The following is a 13,659-nucleotide window of genomic DNA, read 5'->3' on the forward strand; positions in this document are numbered from 1 at the left end:
CTTTTCAGGGTTTAGGTGAATTCTTGTGAAAATGAAGGAGATGATGCTAAGGAGATGTTTTTAAGCTTTTTAGAAGTGTAAATGGATGCATAGCCCATCGAGTCAGCTTCGCAATAGTTCAAACGGCACTTAATTCCGAGTTGAAACGAAGAAGTTATGGCCGTTTTAAGTAACGACGCGTGAAAATGGTGCAGGGGTTTATTTATAATTAGTGACAGTCGGATGGGGACAAAGTGAAGCGGAAGTTCGGATTTTAGGAGCCTTAATGCAATTATCAGAAGTTACTTTACCGTACCCGAAAGATTCCATTTGGAAGGCTCTGGACAGTCCAACTTCAACTTGAGATATCTTGGGCTCCCCAACTCCGAATTGGATGAAATTTGGGTATATTTTGTGTGATTTTTCGCAAGGAACACAATGGTGAGACCTATATAAACACCCCATGCTCCACGTTTTTTGAAGGATAGAATGGGTATTTTATTTATTCTTGAAGGAATCCTAGTCATCACCCTTACTCTCTCTCTCCTCCAACTTCTCAAGGGCACTTCTGGAATTTTATTTGGGATAGATTTATTTTGAAAGATATTCTCTCACCTATGGAAAGTTGAAAAATCAAAGATGCTTTGATTTTATTGCTTGGAGAAGATATCTACAAAGAAAAGGAAGACTTGTTAGAATTGGAAGTTTACTTTTCGAAATAAGCCATGTAAACAATTTTCTCTTCTTCTTCTTTCTATTTTTTTCTTTTTTCTTAGGATTCAAGGCATTGTAAAAGAGGAAGGAGAAGAGAATATTCTCTTTTCTTAGGGAATATTTCTCCTACACTTCCCTCTTCTCTCTTCTCCTCTCTTCCTCTTATAAATACCCCTTACCCTCTGGGTTGTAAGGAGTTAATAGTTTTTTAGTTCAGTTTTTAGTTAGTTTCTAGTTCAATTTTAATTCAGTTTTTTAGTGTAATTTTTATTTCATTCACTTAGTGAAATTTTCTCTTCTTTTCCTATATTTGGCTTAAGTTCTTAGTTTTGATTTCAAGTTCTTAGTTTTGATTTCATAAGTCTAGTTTAATGGTTGTAATAGTTTTAGTTTAAAGCTTCCTAGTCTAAGTTCCTATGTTGATGACAAGACATGGAGATTTAGAAGAGGAAGCCATGGTGAGTTTATTCAAGTATTCAGGTATCTCATTCTCTAAACCCTTAATCTCATTCTCCCTTTCTTATATCTCTCTCTATCTTCTTCTTCTTCTCCCTCTATTTCTTTTATTTTTTTTATATGGTTGTGGTATGTGGATGCACTTTTATTCCCTTATTTCTTTTTATGTGATTATGAAGTGTGGCTGCGTTTTTATTATTCCTTTCAATTCGCTTTAGTTTGATAGGTTAGATGCTTATGCGTTAGGACGCCAATTTAATCCCTTAATTTTGTTAGATGCTTATGAGTTAGGATGCATTAATTTTCATTAGTTTAATTAGTTTAATTTAACACTTTAATTTGGTCCACTTTACATTACTTTTAAGTTAATTAAATAGAGTGGCGTATATCTCCTCGTGTTCGACCCGTAGCTACGATTGACCCGTACGCTTGCGGTATTATTTTAACTCAAACAATGCCTCAATACAGGGAGAGGGGGGGGAGATGGCTTGCCTTGGGCATTATGCCTTCCACAACATTAAAGTGACAGCTCTGTAGCCCACCATTTACACAGACCTTCATGCTTGAGAAGATCCAGTTCATCCATCAAATGTCTTTCATGGTCCTCCATACATCATACAAGTTGTACATATTAATAAAGAGAAGACCAAGAACAAACAAGTTCAACCAAAAAATATCTTCCTTGTAGAGGAAGGTTCTTGGCTATGACCTGCACCCATGCAAAGACGCTTGAATGAGAGACAGGAGGGTGAAATTGGAGCTCAGAGAAACTAGTCAGAGCATAAGCCCTCGTGTAGACATAAGATAGATCACCGTGTCTCTTCTGTGTTTGCTTCAGATTTCCAGACTATATCTTTCAATCCAGACGAGAAGCTTTTGTAGAACTGGTATTTTATCAAAGAATTTGGAAAATAGTCAGCTACCTAGAAAGGGTTCACAGATCCTTCACTGAAAATACCACAAGAAAGAGTTTTGAACTTCAACATACATTGTGAAACTCCAATGTATCACCTCCAGTCTTCCGGAGCTCTACCATATGCAGAGTAGGAGCCACTTCAAAAACCTAGAATGGACATGCAACAAAGTTATGAATAAAGGTATAGTCTTTGTATTTCTACAGAGATTCTATTTCTCACTCGCAGAGTAAAATAATTGACAGGAATAAATTCCAGCCAAAAATGGAAACCATTCTGCCAATACTAGACATGTTCAAACCAAATCTTGTTTATGGGCAAGTATACAAATCACGTATTGGTATGACCAGTGTAATGGTGAAGTGCAACAGCCAAATCTCAGCATGCAGGGACACAATTTTAAAAGCAGGCCTTCAGAAAATAAAACATAGAAGAGATAAATCTATCAATATGGAACTGGTAATGTGAACATTTAAACAATATCTTCCATGTCTTGTCTAATTTTTCAGATTATTATTATACTAAAATGACATAAAATATTGAAGTACCACAAGCTGGTATACTGAAGAAAATCAGATATGTGAAAAAGGAGTTTCCATTAACAAGGGGAAGTACCTCTGTAGCTACTGAGAGGTGGCCCTTCCTTCCAGTTTTGTCACCTCGCAACTTCATCTGCAAAGGGTTCAACATAAAGATCGTATCTCAAGTTCAGATTTTGTAGTTGTAAACCTATAACGCTTTTTGGGAATCCTTAACAAAGTAACATGGAAACAAAGAGGTTACCTTGTAGTTTTGCTTGCACACATTAAAACCAAGAGGCTTTGCAGTTTCCTCAATCTTAGACATAATCTCATGTGCAGGGTGCTGAGAGGTAAAGCGTGTCTCTCGCTTCACAAGACCCTAAAATTTGAAGAGGCGGCACCAAACAGAAAAAGTATACATATGGCAACAACATTAGATTTTACAAATTAGAAAGAAGAAAGGTGCAGAGTTGTTTTGAAAGTCATCTTTGCCACTTGGACACAAGGCAAATGAAGACACTCATACACCATCGCTTGGGCTCTACAGTAATCAAGGTTTAAAAATTATCTCAGGGGCTCCATGAGCCAAATTGTAAATACACTGCAATGGATTTTATTATTACATGAGATTATAATTTTAAAAGAGCAATTAAAGACATTCAAACCAAGAATCTGTCACGTTTTTTAAACATACCATCTGCTTCTCAAACAAATTTTCGAGATTGAAGCTTTGTGACCTAGAAATAAGCTCAAATGCATTCATTGATACAGGTTTCTCTTTCTTTTCAGTTACAAGGTGTTCCTGCAAAAATAAACAAACTCACTCCATGAGGCTCTTGTTATCATGCTTCAGTTTACAGCTGATTAGAGTGTTAAATCATACCATCATGAGCCAACTAGTTAAGCAAAGGTTTTTCCACATTTGAGTATAATTAAGGCCCTAGACTGGAGTACTTTCTAAAGTAGGATTTTAGAAATTAGGAAACAGAAGTTTTCCTACTTTAAAAAGTACATTCTGAAAGGATTCTAGGTTGAAATATGATCACTCCTATTTCAAATGTATATATTTTTTACTTTTTGATAGGTAATAATTTCAAATATACTTGCTCACCTGTGAGTCATTAAAAACAGCATCAACATCATCAAGGCTGATATCTTCGCCATGTTCAAAGTCTGGTGGCTTGTACCCTTTCTTGAACCATTCATTTTCCAAGATTTCGGGAATTGTTATCCGCTAAAACCACAATGAAGTCAACATTTCAGCATCTGATCCCAGAATACAGGATAACATGCTTAAAGCTATTTAAATGTCTACATATCTGTAGTAGAGTACTAACTACTAATCAAGTAATTTAAGGTATGGCATGCAGGAGGAAGCAATAATCTGGTGTTGTTTGAACCAATAACTCAGCAGATTTAGTTTACTTACGGTGACAGGATTTGGGTCAAGAATACACTTTATCAATTTTTTGGCACCAGATGAAAACCATGAAGGGAATGTGAAATCAGCCTTGTATATCTGCAGTTTGGGTAAGTAGATGCACATAAATTGTTTGCGTGAGACTCAGAGGGAAATAAATGGGTGGGGAGTCATAATATAGAAATTTTACTTTTCTATATAAAGCCATGAGGTTTGACTCATCAAAAGGCAAGTACCCAGCCATAAGAACAAACAGAATGACCCCGCAAGACCATATATCAGCTGCTGTACCATCATAACCCTTATCATTGAGCACCTGAGAGAAAAAATTAAGCAAATCCCATAATAATGAATAAAACTGAAAATCTTTTTGCCAAAAAGAAAAGTGTCATCATTCAGCTTGACACTCAGCTCACCAAAGGATAATGAAGAAAATACATACCTCAGGAGCAACATAATTTGGCGTCCCACATGCAGTATGTAGCAAACCATCATCCTACAATAAATAGAATGTTAACAAGAGGCATGTGATATTTTCTTATAAGGCTTCAACATAACTTCAGTTCAGGGAAGACAGGTTTCTTCATGGGAAGCTAGTCACTAGTCGCCACCATATTAATGATGGTTGAACTTGAACAGCTCTTATATTGCTCGAAGTGTATTCTGCAGTCTCTGTAAAGATTAACTCTAACAGTTTACACTTATGGTACCTTCTATTCATTTACATTTTCATTGATGAAACTATGACCCACACTCAATATTATTGTAAAACACATGTATGCAGATTCAATCTCGTACCGTTAGTACCTAAAATCACTTCAGGTTTGGGCCTTGTGGTAAAGCAGATATGATTTCAAGAAAAAGATTTTCCATACAATTGAAAAATATTAAGCTAAATATAGATGGGAATCAAAACTACCTCCATGGGAACTGCTGTGCATCCTTCCCAATTTGCATCCCACAAACAAGCAGGTAGAGAACTAGAGATGATTCTAAGGCATCAGTTATGTGCAAGGTATCTGATGTTTTCTGAACCACATGAGTCCTAAACAGAAGCTCTCAGTGCCGCAAGAAATGCCAAGCTATTGATGCATCAAAAACCATGACTGACAGTTACATGATAAAGCCCCACATGTTCCCTTGGTTATGATATTTTTGAGTTCTTTCATAGGTGTTGTTAGTGAGCTCAATATATGGAAGCACCATCCTTTAAGACTGTTTTACATCCAGTCAACTTTATAGTGCTAAAGAATCTCAGTGAGCATCTGCCAGTGTTGGCTTATTGAACATTCATCAAGAAGGCAATATCTTGTTGACAACCCTATTCATTGCGCTAGAAGTGAGTTAGTAATTTACAAAAATACTGCTGGATAATTCTTGTAAAAGAATCCAGCTATTAAAACTAAAACAGATGTTCGCAAAGAAAACAACACATTGTTGATTAAAACTTGGCCAGGTACCAAATTGGACATATTCCTCAAACTCTTAATACTATGGACTACAGCAATGTGGACAAGAACTTACCCTTACTTCTTGTGAAAATGTACTCAATCCAAAGTCTGAAACTTTAAGAATACCACACGAATCAAGTAGCAAATTTTCAGGCTGCCAAACATGAAAACACATTACATTAATGATGGTGTGCTAGCTGTTATAAGACTTACAGCCAAATAACCGGACTTGCTAGATTACACTCCAACCCAACCCCCCCCCCCCCCCCAAAAAAAAAACCGGGGAGGGGGGGGTCAGGCAATGTAAGACAGGAAATTAGGAAATTAACGAAGAATTAACTCATGAAAGCTTGAAAAACCTTCAAATCTCTATGGTACACGCCTCTACTATGACAGTAATCCACAGCATTAATTAGCTGCTGGAAATATCTCCTAGCTTCATCTTCTTTAAGTCTCCCATGTTTGACCTACAAATCAAAGAACTCTTAAGGAAATGTTTCAAAGTCAAAGCTGTAAACATGCATAAACACACAGATCCAATGTAAAAATGCTGAAGCCATGATTTAGTACACATGCCCCAAACTTTTTTGTAGACAGGCTGGATTTGAAAGAAATCTTGGGGAACCTGGATTTATTCCGATTATGATACTGAATCTCTGCATTGATTTAAATATCTGACAGAAAACTTATATTCCAGGATCCAGATCTCTGATTTACTATGTTCGACAAGTTCTTTGCATGTGCATATGTGTGAAAACACGAAATCAGATTGCGCTCCTAATTGTATTAGATCAGAGTATAACAAAATCCACTATAACAGGGGAGTGGCCATTGACAGCACTAGACTTTTTTGTCAAAAAATTCACAATTTCATGTTTAACAATTTTATATTAACTCCCTTGGGCCATTGCAATGCAAATTTGAATAACCCCTAGAACATGCATAGTGTTTTGGTTTTGTTACTAAAATTGGAGGGAATGGAATAAGTCAAAGAATGGAATACGTCAAAGCATTCTAAATTTCATTTACAAAAGAAGATAACCTTTTAAAAAGTGCATTTGTATTCGTTAAGTACTGAAAATCTATTAATATACTTTCTAAGTACAATAATTGTCAAAATTCCTAAATAAATGTTCTTTTCTAATTAAATCTCAAATCTCAACCCGAAGTACCAAACATATCCAAGAATTACTTAAAGACACACACACCTATAATTACTTTTAAATTTTGTCTTCCTAAACCATGGTTGTTTTAAAACATGACTAATACATTGAAATTATTATTAGTGTTTTGGTTTTCTTGTCCTTACCTTGACAATGTTTTTTTAATGCAACTTTCGATTGGGTCAAGGTCAGGCTATATATTTAGCCCATATTTTGGGGTTAGTTAGGCCCATTGGCTCAGCTTATTTTTGGGTCACATTCTGTCCATATCGGCCAGCATATCTTGGGGGTATTAGCCATCGACCAGCCCAAATTGGAGGAAGTAGAATAGAAGATGAAGATTTCTGTTTGAGCTTATTTTGTTAAGCAAATATTTGGTTTCCTATTTAATTTTAGGGCGGATGTTGGGCACGCTACTAGCTTTCCTGGAGCTATTGGCTCAACCAATTGTGTGGGGAGGGGGGGGCTGGGATGGGAGGGGCGGGGGGGACTTTTCCATGTGGGGGAGGAGAGGCTGACACAGTGCTGGGCACAGCGCTAGCATGCCTAGCCTTTACCCTTAATTGTAACTGGAATTTAGGAGTATTATTTTATTGGGTTTCTAAGAGCCCGTTTGGTAACACTTCTGTTTCACGTTTCTGGCGTTTTTCTGTGCCGTACCGTTTGGTATGTCCGGTCTGTTTTTCCGTTTTATAAAAACAGACCGGGTAAAAAAAACAACCAAAACACCATTTTGAGAAACAACAAAAACCTTGTTTCTCCATTTTAAAAACGTTTTGAGTGAAACAAAAGAGGGAAAAAAAGAGAAGTTGTGCCCGATAATTTCAAAGATACCCTAGCTCCAGTGACCAATCTTGTGACATCGTCTTCTCCAACGGTGAGAGTTGTGAGGGTCTTCTCCAACGGAACCCTAGTTCTGGCTCTCAACATCATCTTCTCCAAGAAGTTTTTATAACCTGCGAGAGAGACTTTCGCAACCCCAACTACTGAAGGAGGTAAGTGCTCATCGCCTTCTCTCTTTCTTCTTCTTCTCTTCTTCGTCTGCAACTATGGCCTAACAATGATTCTTCTTCTTTGGTAAAAAACCGTAGAATCATATAGATGTTCTTCAACGGCAGTTTAATCGCAGTCATCTTTCAATATTCCCTCAAAAGTTCAGACCGAGGAATCCAGTTTGCAACTTCCTAGTCCTGAGTCTTGGCATGCGGCACAACCACTAGACACATCGCGGAGAACATCAATAGAATCAAGAAGCTAACCATGGCTGAGTCTACCTGCGACGGTTTGGAACCTCAGGTGAACCGCTGCTTTCTCTGTCTTTCCATATTCCCAGAAAATTCAGTCATAAGGAAAAGATCTTTGATCTGCTGGTGGATAGGGGAAGGCTTTGTCGATGGCTAGGATGCTGAACAGAAAGGAGAGGAATGCTTCAAGAAAATATGTGACAGTGGCCTTGTCGAAGGCGTCCGTGAACAATACAGCAGATCACGTCGTAGCTGCAGCTTGCATCCATGGATTCGTTGGATGGTAATCAAAATCGCAAAAGAAACCATGTTCTTCGAATTCGATTCAGATGGAAAGCCAATCCCACCACGTCCCTCCCGTTGCACATGGTTTGCCTGTGTGGCGACGACGTCTAGAGGAGAAGAAGAAGAAGCATATTTTTGAACGAGCTATTTTTGATATGTATTAATTCTCTCTCTAGATCCAAACAACGAAATTAGGGATTTCTTTTTCCTTTTTGTATTGAACAATATAGAGATTTGGTGATAATTGTTTAACGGAATGGTTTTCTTGCGAGTTGTTGTTCATCGCACTGTGGGAATTCTCTGGCATTGATTCTTAACTCAAGGGAATTTCTGCCATAGATTTTGGAAAATCTTCATGTTTTGCTGTTTAGGGAATAGAGCTGGGGAAAAGTGGTGAGAGGTGACGGTGGTTGCCATATTTTAGTCTCTCTGAATCTGAAAATGTATGATTGCTTGATTTGGTTGAGGTCCAGTTAAGACAACTACTGTTGTGCATAATCTTTTCATATTTTTAGACATGAATTTAAGGATGATTCTAGAAAGGAATTTGTGTCTGGATTTATTAGCATGAATAAATATTGAATTTTGTAGTTATCTCTTGATTTTTTGTAACTGATATTGTTCAAGAAATGGCTTGATGTAAGGCCAAATTTGAAAACTTCAAGTATAGTGTCTGGAACCTGAAAGTGGTTTTGGCCAAAGTTCTCTGCTTATTCTACAATCTAGACCCATGATATATTTGGTTAACAATGTAAATTTATATGGGATTTTTTAGTTTGTCATTACTGAGGTATCTCTCTCTTCTCTAGGTATCTCTAGTTCATGTTTTATTCTTTCTACTTCTCTATTACTAGAATAAAATTGTTTGCAGGTCTGACATAAAGTTCCAGATCTATAATCGTTACTAGTCCTTTCTTTCAATTCATCTTACCTTCAACTCTAGACCTTCATTCTCTATTTTTTTTTTTCTCAATCCACTGAGCCATGGGGATCAGTTTAATGTAGCACCTCTGTGAAATTATCACCACTAACTAAAATGGTTTAACTAGCCTTCATCCAAAACAAAAAAGTTACTTGACTCTCATACTGTTGAATCCAAATCAATCTTTCTTAACCATATGAATTTTCAGATGTTTTTTGAATAAATGATGTAATGTTGTAATGTTTGATTGGATCTCTGCTTGGGAGTTGTACAATTGACATCTCTAGTTGTTAAATAACCCGACTTAATGTGATGTTGGGTGCAGCATGACCAGATTTGACATTATGTGTAATCTTATCCCCTGCTTTGGTGCTACCTCAAAAACATTATTGTAATGCTGGTTGATGTTCTTGGTTGGTTTCCCAAATCATGTACTTGCTATCTCAAGGATTTTACATAATGTGAATTCATCCACTTGGTAGGGTTATGGGTCTTTAGCTCAAATTGGTAGAGCACTTGGAACATGAGCATGTCTCAATCATGTTCCAAAGGGATGGTGGTTCAAATCCACCAAGACCCTTTTAATTCAACCATTCATAGCCAAATCACTTGAGGTAGTCATGTAAATGTAGTGCACATGACAATTATACACAATGGAAGCAACAATGAATCTTATCATTTGTAATCACATGTTAAATCTATGTAAGTTAGTCAATTAATGACATTTCTGTAATAACTGATTATTTTGGTAAAAAAAAATGTTTCAGAACAGGTTTTACCAAACGGCTCAGAAGATGCTTTTCTGTTCTGAAAAAGTTTCTGGAACAAGTTTACCAAACACCATTTTAGAGCCCATAAACATGTTTCTAACACAGAAACAGAAAAAAATGATAAAGGTAAAAAAATCTGTTCTGGAACAGAAGCGTTACCAAACGGGCTCTAAGTGACAAGGGAAAGAACCTAGTCACAATTTGGGCAGGCCTCTTTAGGTCACGCATGTAATTCCTTTTCAGCTTGTACTTGAAGGACGTACCCAGTGCACGAGGCTCCCGCCACTGCAGGGTCTGGGAAGGATCATAATGTATGCAGCTTACCCCTGCTTTCACAGAGAGGCTGTTTCCAGCTTGCACTTGCAATATTATAAATAAAGAAGGGGCTTATTCAGCCTCCAGCAATTAGATGACTGAGAAAACTAGTTGTCAACCATGAGCAAGAGGTGAGAGACCTTCCATGCTGTGAGATGCAATGAGGTGAGAGACCTCGTTGGTGAGATGCCCAAGGGAAGAGTGAGAGATTCAACCCATCTTATCTTCTTCTTCTTCTAAATCGGTTCACTTTAGTTTCTATTTTTGTTTCCTATGGAACTGAGTAATATTGGGCCATACCGGAGCTACTGTGAAGATGGTTATTTGCTGTTGAATGCTCACTAAATATTCTATGGTTTGCTGAATAGTGGAGGACACATTCCATCCTGTGGCATCATTTCTGTTCAGGTGTTAACAGAACCTGTTGATGTCTTTTTAATTTTCCTGTTGCTGGAACCATGTGCGGAAGTCTACCAACTGACAGCACCTGTGATCCTGTTGTGGGATAGGATTTCTAGTGAACCTGGTCCTACATTATTTTATTGGTTTCCTATTTGAGTCGTAATTCTAATTGGGAATCCTAGTTAGAATCTAGTTTCTATTTTATAAGTTTTAATAATTATTTTCTTACTTAGATTAGGATTGGGTTGCTTTTGTAACTGGGTTATTATAAAAAAAAAATATGCGGCTAAACAGAAAAAGAGACAGAGATTGAAGAGAAAAGAGCTATTGAAGAAGCTGTGAGATGTGGCAACGGTGAGATACCGTGGGTGAGAGGATGATGGGCTGAGATAGCTGATCTTATCCCCGCCTTCTATATTCCTTTCTTCTTCTTTTTCTTATCCTTTTATGTTCTCCTTCATATGTAAACAGAAAATAGCAATAAAAGAGTTTTCGTTATTTAATTTTTGTGCCTTTATTGTATTGACCATGCTGGTTTCCCTGGTTCAAGGTCGAGTTTGCATTAAGGACTTTTCCTGTTTCATGTTTTGCTAGCAATCGCAGAGAGCAAGTCCAAATGATAATGTAGTGTATCCCAATAAGTTAATGTATCATTGGATCCATAAGAATTAATGACAATAAACCCAATAAACAATTCCTTACTATTTTGTCAAAAAGCTCTCCTCCATTAACAAATTCAAGCACAATATATATCTTTGTCTTACTCGCCATCACCTGCATGCATACATAAACGCATAAGAAAGGCAAAAGATGAGTCCGTAATAGAAAACCATACACCATATTATGCAGCATCAAGGGCATAGCCAGAATGCAGACCATCCAAATGGTACTTGCATTGGCCACAGATGAAATTTCATAACCACCGGATCAGTCAAACATCTTAGATTTTCCTAAATTCGATGTGCAAGGATCCTGTACGGGTAAAGGTTAAATTACCTCGTGGATCTGGATAACGTTTGGGTGTTTGACAAGCTTCATGGTTGCAATTTCTCTTTTTATCTGGCAAAAGCAAGGCATAAGAAGATCAGTGGTCCACAACAGATTGCTAATTAGATTTCTACAACAAGAACATGAACCCTTCAGCATTTTTTTTCCCTTTTCTTTTTAGATATTACTGTTGGTTCGGGTACCATGCTCCATGTCTAAAATTTCCAAGAAAGACATATTCAGAAAAGGGAGAGGGAGAAAAAATGCAGAAGTCTAATGTATATATATATATATATTTTATCGATAAGTCCAACTCCGACCAATAATTGAAAATTTAATCGACAAGAACGCATCAAACACTTTGATACTTTATGATGATTCTTGTTCACTTTTTTTTTCTTTCTTCTAATATCAGAGCTTTTCTTTACCCAAAATAATAATAATAATAATAACAGAGCTTTTGATTGCATAGAACTCCTAGCACAGTTGGTGGTACCCTGCCAATAGATAGAAGCTTCCCTTGGGGAGGAATTGGGGTTAAGAGTAATCCAGTATGGAAACAAAACGCAGAGAGAGAGAGAGAGAGAGAGAGAGGAACCTGTTCCACCATCTTGTGACGGAGTACATGATCCTTGTCGAGGACTTTGATGGCTACGCTGTCGCCGGTCTCAATGTTTTTGGCATACTTCACCTTTGCAAAGCTGCCTTCCCCAATCGTTTTACCGATCTCGTATTTCCCCACCCGCGTGCGGGTTGCAGGAACCCTTGTACTCATCTACTCTCTCTTCCACCACTCGCGTACGGGGTCGTAAGCTCCAATTAATGGATTTGTTCTGTGGGATTTGACGAATAGACAAATTGGTGGGAGGGAGTTTCAGGAAGAGGAAGGAGAATAACTGAGGATGATGAGACTCAAGTGAGAGAGACGGAAGGAGAGAATGAGAGCTTCATAGAAATTGATTAGAGAGGATGCGGGACCACAACAATCGGCCGCCCACCACAACCAACACATCCATTATTACTTCCAATCTCCAACCCAACACCTCCACGGCTCCACGGCTCCACCACCCATATCTCACTGTCCTTACCTATACATATCTCTTTTTTTTTTGATAAAACCTATACATTTCTCTCTCACCTCTCCCCCTCTTCGTCGTCTTCTTCTTTCTTCTTCCTCCGATACAGCTAAGCTTATGTACCAGTAACATTCTTATTTCCCAAAATGCCCCCTCCTCTATCCATCGAAGAGTGTTACCTTACCGGAACTTTTTTTGTCCATATGACCAAATTACCCTTTCTCCCTTAAGCCAATAACCATCCATTCTTTGACACCGTGTGGCTTGTGCACTGGGAAATCTTTTTTTTTTTGGGTAAAATACACGTAATTTTCTGAAATGCACCCAATTTTCCTCGTACCCCCTAAGCTTCTGATAAGTCCACGAACCACCCCTCAATATTCCATGTACCACCCTTATTTTACCCCCCTAAAGTCATTTAAGTCCAAAATGCTAAAAATGACCAAACTACCTTTTCTTCTATCTTTTCTAAAATTTGAAAAGATCTAATTGCCCTGACCTATTTGTTAAAATTTGAAAAGACCAAAATACCCTCATCTTCTCCAAATCATCATCTTCTTTTACCATGTAGATATCCACCACCACCGCTTTAGAACGGATATGCAGTGATTCCGTTCACCTACTTCGGCCTCTCATTATTAAGATAAAGTTTCTGTATTATAAATTACATAATGTAAAGCAAACATTTTTTGGAGTGGAAAATGAAACATTTGTTGACAGGTAGGTGGAGCAGAGCGTAATGAATCCTAGTGGGTCTCTTGATTGCTTCCCTCTACCTGAAGAATCCGGAGAAATTTCGATGATTAGGGTTCTAACTGTAAATTTAGTCTCTCTCTCTCTCTCTCTCTCAAATTTCAGTTGATTACGAAAACAAATTTTTATCGAACTCTACTATTTATGAGTGAATTGGACAAAGAAAGGGAGGAAGAATTCGCAGAACTCAAAAGCCAAGTTTAAAAAAATGTTTTATTCATATGATTTTAGTGTACATGGGATCAGTCCACAACCATCCATTATCAAATATTCAAATCTCTCACGTT

At 37.5% G+C, this 13,659-nt stretch overlaps 1 protein-coding gene across 2 annotated transcripts; it reads right to left on the reverse strand.

Annotated features, from left to right (window-relative positions):
- Positions 1-1,666: 1,666 nt before the first annotated feature.
- LOC122664663 (CBL-interacting serine/threonine-protein kinase 9-like) lies at positions 1,667-12,339 on the reverse strand. 2 transcript variants are annotated; one of them, XM_043860593.1, is made up of 15 exons: positions 12,142-12,339; positions 11,553-11,615; positions 11,259-11,330; positions 5,815-5,922; positions 5,535-5,609; positions 4,447-4,500; positions 4,195-4,320; positions 4,014-4,103; positions 3,696-3,818; positions 3,279-3,386; positions 2,847-2,963; positions 2,679-2,735; positions 2,138-2,212; positions 1,963-2,033; positions 1,667-1,858 (listed from the first exon to the last, which is right to left on the reverse strand). In XM_043860593.1, exons 1-15 carry the CDS (start codon positions 12,316-12,318, stop codon positions 1,852-1,854), a joined length of 1,323 nt encoding a protein of 440 aa, XP_043716528.1. In that variant the 5' UTR covers positions 12,319-12,339; the 3' UTR covers positions 1,667-1,851. The 2 variants fall into 2 exon arrangements, with proteins under 2 accessions (XP_043716528.1, XP_043716527.1); XM_043860592.1 differs by having other exon boundaries at positions 5,529-5,609.
- Between the last annotated feature and the right edge of the window lie 1,320 nt (positions 12,340-13,659).

This window comes from Telopea speciosissima, chromosome 6 (assembly GCF_018873765.1).
Source record: "Telopea speciosissima isolate NSW1024214 ecotype Mountain lineage chromosome 6, Tspe_v1, whole genome shotgun sequence".
NCBI lineage: Eukaryota > Viridiplantae > Streptophyta > Magnoliopsida > Proteales > Proteaceae > Telopea > Telopea speciosissima.

Coding starts and splice junctions, on each gene's coding strand:
- LOC122664663 (XM_043860592.1), bottom strand. CDS start 12,318: ATGAGTACAAGGGTTCCTGCAACCCGCACGCGGGTGGGGAAATACGAG. Junction 5,610..5,814: donor TGTACCATAGAGATTTGAAG/GTTTTTCAAGCT, acceptor CATGTTTGGCAG/CCTGAAAATTTGCTACTTGA. Junction 3,387..3,695: donor CTGTTTTTAATGACTCACAG/GTGAGCAAGTAT, acceptor TTATTTTTGCAG/GAACACCTTGTAACTGAAAA.